The sequence below is a fragment of the Zonotrichia albicollis genome, chromosome 16 (genome assembly GCF_047830755.1).
Source record: "Zonotrichia albicollis isolate bZonAlb1 chromosome 16, bZonAlb1.hap1, whole genome shotgun sequence".
Classification (NCBI taxonomy): Eukaryota; Metazoa; Chordata; class Aves; order Passeriformes; family Passerellidae; genus Zonotrichia; species Zonotrichia albicollis.
The window spans coordinates 9,228,701-9,244,101 of record NC_133834.1 but is presented as its reverse complement, the minus strand read 5'-3'; the positions used below and the strand labels follow the sequence as shown (position 1 = coordinate 9,244,101).

Sequence of the window (15,401 nt, the reverse complement as noted above, 5' to 3'; positions counted from 1 at the left end):
TATTAAGCAAATGAGAAGAAAATGGAAAAGAAATTGAAAAGGTAGAAAAAAAATTCTTTGCATGACTGAGCCGACTGCTCTTATATTAGCACGAGCAGTTCTACCGCGAGACTGTGATCACCCCTTCCTATGATGGTGTTGGGATATTTAGATAGGCTACACCTGAGACTTAAAAATGCACTTTAGTTTTTATTTGCTGAATATACCACATGCTGCCCCATAAAGAGGGGAATTGACAAAAACTACTTAATAAAAAAGACTTCCCCCAGCGCTTTCCATCTAACGATCTTTAAGCAGTTTACAAGTAGGACTGAAGAAGCTGTTTTTATTTGTGGATAATAATACCCACATTTTACAGATGGAAAAGCCTTCTAGCCATAGGAATGCATTTTAGTTGACAATATTAACCTTACCTAACACATTGCTGCAGATTTCACACAATTAATAGAGGCACTCAGAACTCTGCATGTTGCACCACACAGAATAATGGGGTCCCAGCTGTTCAACTGGGAAACTGCAACCGTGTTGTTGTTCCTGGATGGCTGGGTCAAAAAGGAATTCTAGGTCAGAAGAGATGAAGAAAACATTGCCTTGTAAGGGTCACCCGTATATTTCAGCCATCACCTCACTGTGTAGCTTGTTTCTGACAGGAGCAGGAGCTGCGTGGGCCCTGCTCCGTGCCCTCCACTGTGCCCATGGGCAGGGCAGGGCAGGCGGAGCTGGGGGCACTGGAGCAGGGAGACACTGGGGCTTTGCTTTCCCTGCGAAACTTCTCTTTTCTATTTCACAGAGTAGTTGCTGGTGATACCTAAATGCGGGAGCACGTTTAAACACTGAGAAAACCTGATGAGAACAACCCATGAAGGAACAAAGGAAGGTTGCCAATGCTTTCAGACAAGGGGTTACTTCGGTTCGCAGGTTAGGAACAAGCTGAATATGATGTAATATAAATTTATTGTAATTTATTTAAAAGCCAGCGCATCTTCGGGGCAGGTTCCACCCTAAGTCGCCCCCACACGCGGCGGTGCCGGCAGCCGCCCCGCAGCCCCCTGTCTGCTCCCAGGGCTTTGCCAGGCCTCGCCCCAGAGCCGCCCGAGCACCGCTGCTCCCCTCACGCCAGGCCCCGGAGCCTCCAGCGCGGCCACAGCGCCCGGGTCCGCGGGGCGTCCCCGGTGCGTCCCGGGGCCTCCCGCCCGCGCCAGGCGCCGCCCCCGGCGGAGGCGGTGCCGCCCCCTCGGCGGCCGGGCCCGGCGGTGGCAGCGGCCGCGGGCCGGGGCGATGGCGGCGGCGGAGAGCGTGTTCCTGAGAGCCCGCGGCAGGACCCTGACCGCCTTCCGCCCAGGTACGGGGAGCGCCTCGCCATCGCCCGCGGGCTCTTCCCCGCCGCGCTGCCGGGCGGGAGGGGCGTGCGGAGGGAGGCCCCGGGTTTCCCCGGCGGCGGGAGGAGCTGCCGCCCGGGAGAGGGAGGTGTGGAGCGCCGGGGCCTGGGCTGTGTGGCGGCGAGCGGGGGACACGGGGGGGAACCGGCGGCCGCAGCGCGGACGGACGCGGGGCTGTGGCCGCCCCGCTGCCCCCGCTGTGCCGGGGCGCGCCCAGGTTTGTCCCCACGCTTTGGATCCTGTGCAGACGCCAGCAGTGTCCAGCAGCGGATTCGTTTTAAAATGCTTGTGGGTGCTGCTGAACCGGGTCTCCATAGCCTTTGGAGCTGTTGGTGCCAGCGCTGTGCTGTCCTGTGGTTGTACCTGTAGGGGTGACCTAACAGGTGACCGCTGGGTCACTGTTGGTGCCCGAACAAAAGCGCACCGAGGTGTAAGGTAGTTCACGGCTTGGTGAGATGCCGCTTTCCCCGGGGTGCTCAGCCGCGCTCGGGTCAGCAGCAGCACAGGTGCTCCCCTGGCCCTGCCCCGCTGTGCAGGAGCAGCACTGCGAGCCCTGCGCTGCAGCCAGCCGGGGCAGACGCGCTCCCACACCCGCCAGGTGGGTAAGGGGACGAGGCCCAGCCAAAGGTGGCAGCCGCCTGTCACTGCTGGTTCTGGCTTGCGGCTGGACGCAGAGGAGCGCATTTAACACCTTAACATCTCAGTGAATGCACCTGTTTGTAAAATTCTCCCAAGGATGGAGGTTCTACAGTGTGCTGGGGCTTTTCAGGGACACAGCTGTGTTAAGAAATAATTTTCTATGGTCATGTATAGAAGGTCTTCTATTTCTCTGTATTTATGAATTTCAAATTGTATTGGTTTGGTGAGGTCAGCAAGGCTATTTCATCCCATCAATTTTGTGGTCTTTTCTTGGGTTGCACTGGAAATATTTGGCTTTGCTTGTTGCCAAATAAAGAAAAATCACCAACTCAGAGCATGTGAAGTATATGTATACAGCCATTCTGGCAACCTATTAATTGCAGATGGTCTGGTTGGTTTGGAACAGAATGCGTAGCATTTGCTCAGGGGACAGATGGCAGACAAGCCATCTAGTTAAATCAACTATACAGTGGAATTTTGACAAAAGGAGTGTTCAACAGCAGTGTAAAAATTTCCAAGTAAAAGCTGTATCTAACTCCTTGAAAATTTCTTTAAACATGGAAGAAAATGTCATTTGGGACCAGGTGTGCTTCTTTCTTCTAAAGTGTTCTTGTTTGGAATTTTTAAAATATTAGTTAAGATTTTTCTTACCAGTTGGTTGCTTTTAATCTTGTTCAGGATTTGTTAGGCTATCATAGTCCAGCTACCATCTTCGGGTGCAATATTTTTTGTAAATAATTCACTTGGGTCTTTCTTAAGAGGCTAAAGTTCAACACAACGTTTTAATAACTAAATTATTAGAAGAAAAGATAATCAAGGGCTGTTAAAACTGAGGCAAATTTTCATGCAGTTTAAGACAAAAATCAGTTGCTGTTTTGTTGCTTTTCTCAATCTTAAGGTTCCACTCCTGTTAAACATGTATCCACATTTTCTGCTACTGCTGTGGCTTGGCACACTGTTTCCTTTTTAAAGCCACTATTGAGAGCTATATTTCCTTCCTTTTTTTCCTACCGTTTCTGCAAAGTCTTTCTTCCCTACTGGTAAATTGTTCACTCTGCTTTTACATAACGTGGAGGTTATGCCTGTAACCTGCTCTCCTCTGCCCTTGATGTGGGACATGTGCATGAAGAGCTTGAGGTGAGGGATTGAAATTATCCATATAATCAATGAGGCACAGTAGTAAACAGTGTCTAAATACCCTACATGATTGGCAAGAGACCTTTGTATGGTTTGACTTTACTTTGTGAAATAAATTGTCTCTTTTATGCCCATGTGAAATTTTGCTTCAGCTGTCTACTTCTGTTATCACTTGAGTGAAGAAACAGAACCATATGTTTGGGTAAGTGCTGTCTTCACCACTTCTCTCCAGAAGTCAGGGAGTTGTTTGGTTTTTTGGTTTTTTTTTTTTTTTTTTTTGGTCCCGAATATGTCAGTAGCATGCTGTGCAAAGAATTTCTTTGGTGGAAGTGGTGGAACACTTTTTTCAAGTAACTAAACAAGTGATATTCTGTCAGTTGAACTGGTTGAGAAGTGTCTGTTTGAACCTGTCTTTTGCTAGTTCTAGTTGATGGTTCCAAAACCTTTATGTGGAACAGGTGGATAACCACTATTGCATCCTCACAGTCTCAGTTCGACATGTGATTTTGTGTTCCTTTGTCATACCTCCCTCACCAATCTTGTACATACTCTCAAAGTTTATTCAATTACTTCTCATATTTTCATTTTGCTCTGTTCTCTGTTCCTTTCCAATCTCTGATTTTTTCCATTTTTGAATGTTGAGGTGATTCTTGGTAGCACTTGGTTAAAATCATATGAAGTTGGTGGTGTTTTCCCCACGTGCACTATGGTGCACATTTTTGCACAAAGTTCATCCTTTTTTGAACACTCGCTGCATAGGAAGTCTCTCCTCAGCTCTTCACAACCAGGCCTGATTTTCATGCTGTCAAATGGCTTAATTTTAGCAAATTCCACTTCCTCACTGCTCAGTTGCTGTGACAGATTGTTTTGAGTTGTTGAACAGTATATAGGTCCTAGTACAGATCCAGGTGGTATCTGGGTGTCTTGTCCATTTTTGTTTTTCTTACCAGTTTTCTGTGCATGCAAGGACTTCATTTTGTATTTCCAGACAGCTTGGCTTCCATAAGAGTCTTTGGTGAGGAACTGTAAGATCCTCATGGAGATGGGATCAAGTGGATCTCCCTTGTCCCTGTAAAGCTGTTGATTACTCTTTCTGAAGAATCAGTAAACACAGGAGCTACTGTCTTGGTTAGTGCTTCCATCACTTGTCTGTACAGATGCCACTTTTGTAGTCAGTTGTTACCAGAGCCCCTTTAAATGTGGATGTAATAGTGGGCACCTCCCCTGTTCCTTTGGTGCCAGGGCAGGTTTAAGGATAACTCCCCTGAAGTTCACTGGTTTTCACTTTTGAGGAGTTCTATGTTCAATCTAAGTGGTTTCATAGTGCCTGTGTCTGTTTGTGGAATCATCTACTGGTACTTTGATTTGGAACAGACCTGATGTGCAGTCTCTCAGGAGGAACTATCACATTAGGTCTTCCCAAGTGGATGCATGTGGATACAAAAATGTGCCTTATTTTTTATTATTTCAGCGTTTCTTTTTGGGGGCATCTTGCATGTCTGGAACACCTGGTAACCATAGTGACTGTATGGCAGACTACCTGCTCCTAATTCCTGTACAAAGTGCTTTATTAGTTCTCAGTTTTATGCTGTTTTCAGTTCTTCACTTTTTTTAGCTTGATTTCTTGGACTTCAGTATCAAACCTTTCAGTGTATGAAAGCTTTCCTGTTTTTTTTTATTTGAATGCTTTAGCTTTTCAAAGGACATTGACCTGCTCTTACCAGCCTCCTTATCACTGTTACTTAAGTAGTTTAGACACTCTGGATTCTTTTTGGTCTTTCTGAAGTCCTTAGTAAATGCTGTGCATATGGTCTGAGCCTCTGGGATAATGTCTTTGAATAGTTTCCATGCTGCCTTCAAGGATTTTTGCACTTTTTAAAAGCATCATAATTATATATAATTCGCCTTCTTTTGAAATTAAATACAACCACAGTTGATTTCTTGCTTTCTGAAGAGTGTTGGAGCTTGGCACATTTTGATTACTGTTCTAGAGCTCTTCAACAGTAATATTTTTGAGCACTGATCAGAACTGCTTCCCAGCTTGCATATTCCATTCCCAGTACTGTCTCCAACTCTCATATGGATTAGGGAAATTTTTACGTGGGTTTTGAGAAACTTTCTGTGACTTCACCTTGTCATTATGCAAGCCACCCCCCTTCACACCTACAGTTCTGGGCTGTAAAGTTTTTGTAATGAGTTTACATGTTAAATTTGGGGGTGGGCATAAGGCATGACTAGAATTTAGCTTCTGTAGCCCTCAGTACAAATAAACTGTGTCTGAGAGGGCATTTCTTACCTTGATAGTTATCTAAGAAGTTTAAAAGTATCTTTTGGTAACAGTAGCACTGTCTCTTTTTTTGAGAAACCATGTTCTGTCATTTAGGTTTCTACTGACAGTATTTTTGTAGTGCATAATTTGTAGAATAATTACTCTTTAAAAAGTTTTATTTTTTCTCTGAAAATGTATTTTAATACCTGTTTTGAAGGGTTTTTTCCCTCTGGTACTTATAATGGCATAATTCATGACAGGTTGCCTTGGTCATCCAACAGAACCTTCAGTAGTCATGTCTTTGGTAGACTCCCAGGTACACATGGAAAAAAATCGCTGAAAGACTTGCACATTTCTTTAGACTGAAATCTTTGATATTTAGCCATACAAAAATAGTGAGTTTTATAAGCCACTTCTGTTGACAATATTTTAATATATAAAAAGAAATTATTAAAAATGTAGCACAATTCCTTTATCGGTTTTTAAGCTATTTCAGGACTGAGAGTAATGGAAACAAATTGTTGCTGTTTGTGTAGTCTGTGATGTATACACTCTGACTTCACTTAAGAAATTCCATTTTCCTTTCTGCATAGACCTTCTTTGGAAAACCAAGGTTGTGCTTCCTTTTCAATTTTACCCAGAAAAAGAGTCCCAGGCACACTTTGTAAGCAGAGACAACTCAGGGCAGGGAACCATGTCCCTGTGTCTGCTGTGCTCTGAATTTCAGGTATTGATTCTCCTGTCAAACCCAGCGTGACAGTGAGGGCATCTTCATCTTTGTTACTGCCTGTGGTGCACTGAGCAGCACTGGAGATGTGTCCATGTCCAAACTGCTCTGACACAGTAGTGGCTAAAGAGAGATTAAGGACAGGAGTAACTTTCTGTAACTGATTTGTTTCCATTAAACTCTGCAGAGTGTAGAGGAAGAACACCAATATACTGTTGAACCCAACCAATGTCCTTTTAAAAAATCCCCCCAGGGAAATACTGGAAATCCCACCAGGATCCACAATCCTATGTGCTTGTCAGAGGCCAGTGGTCTCTGTGAGCAATCTCAATAGATGTGTTGGTGATCCTTGGAGATGGGAGAGAAAAGAGAAGTGAAACTAGGAAAAGCAAAAGGGGAAGAAATGAAGGCACAGCAAGAGATTAGCTATTGTCCTTTGGAAGTTGGGAGATTCTGCTGAAATCCCACTTAAGTCCTTGAAGTGTCTCTTTGCCTGTGATCACAATACATGACTGAGGTTCTCTCTGGTGAGCTGCTGCTGACTTCTTCAGTCCTTCACAGAATTAATCCTTAGGTAAAATTAGAAGCTGGCACTGTTTTTCAGCCAGTGCTACTAAAAATACATTGCATCGATCCTCTGTCTGTACTTTGGCATTCATGGGAGCAGAAAAAGAGCGGGAAGCTATTGAAACTGAGGCATAACAACATGTTCAGTAGTTGGACTTCTTCTGTGGCCATCAGCTGTGCTTTTAAGGAGGTCTGGAATCAAAACTGATTTAAAATAGGAATTTTCTGTTGCTTGGTGTGTAAGAGCAGCTCCACAGACATTGCTTGTCTTTCAGAAATGGAAGTCATATGTACCTCAGTTATCAGAGAAGTCTCAACTTTGTTCTGCATTTGTGTTTTCTTATGGTAAATTCTGAGAATCACAAACAGCTTCAATGTCTGTAGGGATGAAGAGCCAATTTTCAGGCATTCTCAGCTTCATTCAATTTTGTGATGGAAGAGAGAGGACAGAAAAAATTAGTAATTGAATCCTAGTCTTCTGTTGCTTTACCTAGCATGCATTTCATCTAATACAGCTACATTGCTCATCTGAAGGCTCAAAAATTCAAACTCCTAGTGAGAAGGATGTCTTTATTGTTATTCCCACAGAAGTCATTTGCTGCATTTGAAGGGATGATGGCCATTGTACACATTATTTAACTGAAACCTTCAGAAGCAGCAGCTGGGGCCTGGATCACGACTGGAGGTTTGCAGTGTTTGTCAGTTCCCCCCTGCCAGGCTTGGGCAGGCCCCAGCATGGAGCAGAATGATCCCCTGGGCACTGCTCTAGAGATCCCGTGCAAGGACCAGAGAAAGGGCTCCAACAGGGGCTTGTGGGGCCTGGCCACAGGACAGACAAAGTTCATTTGCTTGCTCACAGTACCTGTTCTCTGGGTAGCTGAATGAAGAAAAGAACAAGGTGAGGGAGAAAAGGAGGGTACAGAATAATGATCTGAACAGGGTCCATTGATCAACCATTTCATTGTAAGGCAGAAGACTCTGGGATCCATCTGTGGTAGTGGAAGATGCTTTTCCCGGCTGTTTCTCATTGCCACCTTCTTACCATATTGGTTTGTTGGAAGAGCACTCATGCTGACCTAGTCCTGGGATTTTCAGCAGAATTAGTGAAATTGCACTGGTAGCAACACTTGACACTTTAGCTGGACTGGTGTCACAGCTTGCACAGCTTAGGAAAAACTTACAAGAACAACTCTGAAGACAGACCACTGAGGGCCCTCAGAGTTACCTCCTGGATGTGCTGAATTCAGAAGAGGCTTAAGATCGGTGCCATGTGCAAGTTCATACCATTGGTGTACTTATACAACTCTAATCATGATATTCTGTATTTGTGTTTAAAGTACTTAAAGCACATTTCTGATTTTAAGAGAAAAGTTAAGTTGTAAGTTTAAACAATGTCCTTACATTAGTTTGTTCCCATATACTTTTGTTTCATGGGAAACAAAAGCGGTGAGTTGATAAGTAATAAGCTAATGGTATTTGGTTTAACTACTAAGGTTATTTGTTTTTAATGTTTCTGGTTGGAGTGATCAAATAACAAGACAAAGGTAGAAAATATTTTTTCAGCCTTATTGTTATTTTTGTAACTATTTGATAAGTTATTGAATACCACAGAAATTGCTATTGACTGAATTATTTGACTAAGACCAGTTAACTAACATTTTAAGTAAGTGTTATTTATATAGCCCTGATTCCTGGCTCTCTTCTGATATCCCTGCTTCACTTTCTTCATTTTATCTTTTTCTTTCCTACAGGAGAATATAGCACATACCTTTGCATCATTTTCAGTTCCTTTCTTTTTTCACCTCCTATCTCCTTCCTTTTCTCCCCACTCTTCACCACCTCCACCCCTGCATCTTCTGTTTCTCCTTTCTTCTGCCATTTCTTGATTCTGTCTGTGTACTGAACTTCTCTTTTTGAAATTCATCTTATCAGTCTCTCTCTTTGCCTCACATGACCATCACTCACCCACTCAAACCAGAGCATCTGTGCACAGTCTTAGAAACATTCAGGTACTTGAAACCTAGAGAGTTTCTGTATTGCCATGAATATAAGTCAGGAAAAGAAAATATCCCTGAAACATATATTAGAATAACCCCTAGTGTGCCTTTCCCACCCGCTCCCTGCCAGTGCACTGTGTGCCTGCCAGAGCTGTGTGTGTTCAGGGGCTCTGGGTGAAGTTCCCTGGGAGCTGGGCCAGCCCTGCTGACTGTGCACCCAGCCAGGGCTGCTCCAGGTGCTGCCTGTGGCCACCAGCACCGTGCTGGGCTCTGTCAGCACAACACAGTCTGTCCATGCTTGAAACACAGGCTCTAAAAACAAATGCTGGCTCTTTTTCTAAGTAGTCTCTGTAAAAATAAATAAATGGAGTTATATTTTACTTAGGCTGCTACGGTAAAAATACTGACTTCAGATTAAGCAATACAAAGCAAGTAGATTTTCCTCAGCATTGATTTATCAGTGCTGTCTGTCAGGTTGCTGGAAAAGGGACAGGTAGTAGTAATCCTGCCATCTTGTTCAAAGGTTTGTTCTTTTGTCCCCATTTAATGAATAAATTGTGCCACTCCTTCAAACCAAGTTCCTGTTCAGACATTCCTTTTTTCATTTTCGTTTTGTAGAGGTCATAAAGGGCTTCTGATGCAAGCTTCCTTAACTGAGTTTTTTTTCTTATAGCTTTCTACCTATAAAAACTGTAACTTGGTTTCTCTGCACAAACAGTGCCTTTATTGCATTTATCATGTAAGCTGCTTTTATGGCAACTGTATTTTTTCTTGCAAGTCATAAAATAAAAACCTAAATTATTTTGGCATTCAACTGGTTCCATAAGGCCTATACTGCAAACTCATAGATAGATAGATCATTTCACTTCTCTGAACAGTTGTATAACTTGAAGAGTAAATTTTATTCCAGAATTCAAGCCAATGAGAAGTTTCTGTCTATAAAATACATGATTATTATTTAGAGTAAGTCAGTTCTGGTATATGAATAATTTTGTTTAGAAAGGAAATGTTACTTTAACTAAAGTGCAGAAGCTTTCACTTGGAAAAACGATCTGATGCCATAGCAACAGATGACAATCACAAGCGGCTTCCGGGGGTTGCCTGCATTCCTCATCCCTCTCTCTGGCCTATCCATATCCATGGTGCAAGAGATGAATTCTGAACTCAGTTTGCTAACCTTGCTTGGAAGAAACTCACTCCCCTTCTGGCAAAGTGTGAAACTTCAGCTCTAGAGCTTGTGGAAGGAAATCAAAAGTACATCCATGTGTTGAACATGCAACTTCTCTACTGTTGTTAGAAAACCAGAGGACCATTTGCCTCAAAATGGATTTCAGATCAGACTGACATGATATGAGAGTATATTTACAGATTATATTTTAATTTTAAATAATTTGTATATTTTCTTTTTAGATTCAACTATAGATGGATGTAGTCTGTGAGTTTTTAACAGTTTAAATGCTGTTTAAAAACCTCCAGTAACAGTAAATGTATTAAGCCAAATAGAGCTGTCAAAACTAAAATATTCAGGTTGCAAATGAATGCGTATAGACAGCTGGAGAAACCACAGTGTACTTGTGTTTGTACTTCAATTCCAGCTTGAGACATAAGTGTAGGAAACAGGCTACCCAGTTTTATTTTAAATTTGTAGCCAACTCTTGTTTTATTTGCCCAATGCTGAGATTTTTTTTCTTCCAAATAGGCTTGTATATGTCACCCTTTGTTGTACTTGGTATTACAATACTGGAGAAAGAAGTATTCAAAAAATGGTACCAGTACAGATTCTGTCCTGCCCTCTGCCTACAGTGACTCTATCAATAGAAATTTGTTTCTGAGTTCTCACCTTTCTGTCATAGGTCTTGGGAACAATTGTGGCAGCAGTAAGTTTAATTTTCGTTGTTGCTGATGATTCTGATGCTGCTGGGTGTAGTGTTTGCTGACCTTGGACCTGTTGAGTGGCTTCAGTTCTGACTCCAAAGAATGTGCTACATCCAGATTTCTCTAAAACTATGAGAACAAAAAAGCATCCAACTCCTTAATAATTTAAGAAAAAGTCTACTGGAACCATGAAATGTGAAACCTGTGTGTATTTTAACTTGGTAATTAAAGAAGCAATAATTGGAATCTTAAAAGAGTCAACTGAAATCTAATGTTACACAATTGTGCTGTGTTGTAGTCTTGTAATTTCCAGCACTACTTGCTGAATTCTTCACATACTTCTCCTCTAATCAGTCTGTAATTACTATGTGGTGTAATTAGATTAATATGCTTTCCTTTATTACAACTATACATTAGAGGAAAATTTTGTACTTCTGCCTTTATATTTGTCCTGTATGAATGAGTACAGAATTCTCTACATGAATTAAAGCAGTGTCAACCTACTGAGGTGAAGAACAATCAATTTAATTGTGTGGAAGCTTTCATTCTCTTTTTTTTTCCTTTTTTTTCTTCTTAGATGCTGAGTACGAATGGAAGGGGCCCTTCTACTTCATCCAAGGAGCAGATCCTCAGTTTGGACTGATAAAAGCTTGGGCACAGGGAGACACTGATAATGGAGATGATGAATGGGGAGAAGAAATTCAATTAACAGAGCAAGCAGTGCAGGCTGTTAACAAACTAAACCCTAAACCCAAGTTCTTTGTGCTCTGTGGAGACCTTGTCCATGGAATGCCAGGTAAGGCAATTAAAAGTGCAGAATGGAGGTAATAACTCTATTTTTTTATACTTCAGATTGGCAACAAGGCTAATTTACTTGACTTCAAAATAGTCTTTCATAAGTATCATTAGTATTAGTTCCTGTTTTGGTATTTTGGGGGAAAAAAGCTGTGATTTGTAGATGATTCTTGAAATATTATTCTGATTTTTTCATCTGACTTTGTGTAGCATTCATCTTACAGCTGTACATCTGTACATTCGTTTATTAATTGCTTGCTTTGAGGGGCTCTAGCCACTGGGGAAAACTAATGCCAAGAAAATAGCAAAAACTACATATGGCTTTTTGGGTACCTAAAGTGAGTAAGGCTCAGAGAATTCTATAGATTTCTAGTGCTTAATAGATTCAAATATTTACATTTTTAAAATGCTAAAGGTCAGTGAGTTTGAGCTCTAGCAACTCTGTCCTGTGGTTTGGGACTCTGAGCTCAGTGTGTTTCTTTGTACCCTGAGAGGAAGAACAAAAAACCATCCAGAAAGGTGAGTTACAAGACAGAGAAGTACTTTTCTGGGAAGTGGAATTGGATGTGGTGTTACCTGCTGAGAAGTGGTCTGGAAAGCAGAACTGAGCAGTGTCCCACATTTGTTAGCCCTGATAAGCAGCAGAGCTGCAGACAGCCCTGGCTCTGTCACTGCCAGCACCACAATGCACCCAGGGAGCTGCAGACATCCTGTGCCTCGTGCTCTGCTTCACACTCCACCTGCACCTGAGGAGCTGCTTCCCAGCCCCTGCTCACACAGCAGGGCCTCCAGCACGTTGGAGACCTTTCACTAATTCCTTCAGTGTCCCACAGTGGGAATTTTAAGACTTTAGCTGTCAAATTGATTGACAGTATTTGTAGGCTTTCTTTTGATCGGAACACAGTTTTGCTGAAAGAGTGGGAAAGTGTAAAAAACAACAGATTTAAGCTTGATTGAATCTACTGTGTAACACCTCAGTAGCTTGACCATGAAGTATGCCATGGTGAAGTTTTATTGGCTTACATGCTTCCATTAATTTTGGAATCATCTTCCTGTAGCAGAGTTTTAATAAATGTTTTGATTAGGACCTCTAATTTGTGTAGGTGTTGCAAATATTTTGGTTTCAGTATCTCTTGAAAGAAAAGTCAGGACAAATAATAAGTGTTAATATCCTGTTTAAGGGATCTTTCACTCTAAAAATTAATAAAATCCAGGAGGCTAAGTTGGTTTGTTTTTGATAACAGTTTACCTGGATATTTCTCAAATACTCATAAAACAATGCAAAGTTCTGAGTACTTTTGTCTCTTTTGACTTCAAAGAACATAATGCTAAGGCTTCTCTGTTGGTAGAGTTTAAGTGTGAACTAGAGAGCCAGCAATCTTCTGGCTCCCACTGGGCGCAGAATGGCTGGGTACAGTAAGTCGTGTGTGTGATACTTCTGGTATTTGGTTGGGTTTTGTTTTTCTAGCAATGGTTCTCTGTAGTCATTATTGTCCCTTTTGCTAGTGTATGTCTCAGACTTGGGAATGTTTTAAATACAAACCTGTCAGGGCTTTGCAAAACATTAGCATTATTCATTTTGCTAATAGACATGTGAAAGAAACTGAGTGGATTGTACTGGTGAGATCACCTACATTGTGTGATGGATGTGCTGTGCCTTGTATAAATATTTGAAGCTGCCTCATGCAATTTCCAAGAAATTGCAAGAAGGAGCAGTTCATTACTCAGTAAACTTAAGGGTCTTTTCCAGGCTAAATGATTCAATGATTCCATGATTACCTCACTTGAGCCATCATATTTTAACTTCTCTAATAATTTCTTGGTGATTGAAATTATGTTAATAGTTTTCAAGCCTGTGTTACCATGTAGTTATAGAAAGTGGTTAAGGAAATGCACTATTAAAAGGAATTGTAGAATATTCAGCTGGAACAATTACTTCATTATTGCCTTTGTGTTTGTACAAATGGCTTGCTCTGCTGTGTGTTGATAAACATAAAAGTACAATTTAACCATTAAGTTGTACATAAAAGGACAATTTTACAGCCCTTTGTCTTTCTGTCTAAACTGATGACAGAGATAACAGTGACTTGCTCTATGGTGCAGATATCTGTGGATTAGCAGTCTTGGACTAGTTGCCAAAAAGGACCGGGAGGTTACACAGCATCTTCATCAATTCCTGTTGGTAAAAAGTGAGTGGGCAACACCGATCTTCCTGTCTTCTCTTAAAATGTTTTAGCATGGAGTACTAAGGGTAAAGTTTTTGATGGGCTGTTTTAAAGCATGCACTGTAGCCATTTAGCTGAACCAGTGTTGAAGCCTTTTGCAGAGGAACTCCAAGAAATCTCAGAATTCCAGCAGCTAGAAGTGATGAACAGAATCCTGATCAGCTGGGAAGCAATCAGGCACAGCACTTGGAATCCATTACAGATGTCATTAGAGCAACGAAGTAATCATATCTTGGTATTTAGCTGCTGATTAAAAGTAGTTTGTACTCTGAATATTATTTCCAGAAGTTTTGCTTGATTACATAATCAGAATAGGATATCTATTCTTGGTAACACTAATATTGTGGTACAATCACATCGAGAATTTTAAGTGTTACCTTATAGTGCAGCTATCTCACTGAATATAATTTCTATGAACTCTATGCTTACATCTAGATACACCATGACAATGAAGGACTTCCTTCTGAAGGCATTTATGTGCATTAAGTATAATATGATCTAATATGACAAAAATGGTAATCTGTAAAATGTTGTTGATCATATGATGTGTTTATTTGACTGCATTTTTCTAAAACTCTGGGAATTGATTTCTAAAAATGTTACTGTTCTCATGTCAAATTGGAACCTTCTGTTTGGTTTTATGAAAACTTCCCATGTGGTTCCTTTACCAATACACCTGAGCCCAGCAGTCCAGTTCCAGTCCAGCAGCCAATTCTTCACCCATCTTGTTCTCCACTCATCCAGACTGCAAGATTCCAGCTCCACAGCCCTTTGATGATTATAGAGCAGTGCCTCACAGTGACATCAGCCAGCTCTCTCAGTACTCTTGGATTCATCCCATCAGTCCCATGGGATGGCTTGGGTTGAAGCTTTGCAGGAGATGCTGATTCCATCCCTGATGTTTCCTGTGCTCCATTAGCTCTGGAAGAATGTTTCAGTGCAGGGAGGCAAGGGAAGCTCTGAGCACCTGCTGCTTGTCACTGCCTCACACAGCAGTGGGCTGTATTTTATTATTTTATTGCCAAAGTAGCAGTAGAAGCTTCTGCTGCCTTCTGCTAGTTGCAGCCCTCAGAGCACTTTTCCTTACAGCAGCCCTGCACACCTGGGTACTTTTTCAGTATTCCTTCTTTCAAGTATGTCTTTGGTTCCAACTCCCTTTTATGTCCTTTTTTCATTGGTTCTCAGGCATGAGTCCCTCATTTAGCCAGATCATTCTTCTACATTTTTCTCTCTCCCTCTGCCTTCCATGATTATCCAGAAGGACCATTCTTGTGTTTCTAGGACCTTGTCTTTGAACACTGTCAACCCTCTCAAACTCTTGCTTTCAGAACAGCCTCACACATTCCTGTGGCTGATCCCTGAATAAGCCAGGGTGCTGTCATGAGGCCCCAGATGTGCTCTCTGCCTTTCCTGCTCCCCTCAGGGTCTTGAACTCTACCTTGGAGAGTACAGTTATCCTGCTACAGCCAAGGCTGCCAGGATTAACACACCCCCAGCACTGCTGTGTTTGTGAGCAGTAGGAGAGCAGGCCCTGCTTGGCCTGTCTGTGTCCAGGGATTGTCCTACACTCCCTCCTGGCTTCCAGTTCCCCTGGGTTGCTGTCAGCAGGTGTCAGGGATGTTCGTATCCCATAAGTCCCAGGGCAATATAGTTTCAAGTTGCTCATAGGAGACTTAATCCATTCTTTTGCCCTTTTTGGGTGATCTGTGCCAAAATCCCACCTTTAGTGGCTGAGCTCTTCCCCAGTCCTGGCTCAAGTTCAATGAGGCTGGTGTTTGTTTCATTAGAATA

General features: G+C 42.1%; 1 protein-coding gene across 3 annotated transcripts in view; it reads left to right on the top strand.

Annotated features, from left to right (window-relative positions):
• The window catches only part of CPPED1 (calcineurin like phosphoesterase domain containing 1), a 54,105-nt gene that overhangs the window by 14,397 nt on the left and 24,307 nt on the right, over positions 1-15,401 (top strand). The window contains exons 2-3 of one of the 3 annotated variants that reach the window (XM_026793855.2): positions 791-918; positions 11,168-11,386. In XM_026793855.2, coding sequence (XP_026649656.2) covers positions 885-918; positions 11,168-11,386 — 253 coding nt within the window. In that variant the 5' untranslated portion in view covers positions 791-884. Of the gene's footprint in view, positions 1-783; positions 919-1,182; positions 1,343-11,167; positions 11,387-15,401 lie in introns of those variants that run through there. The other 2 variants (XM_074553208.1, XM_005487666.4) reach the window with 2 other exon arrangements.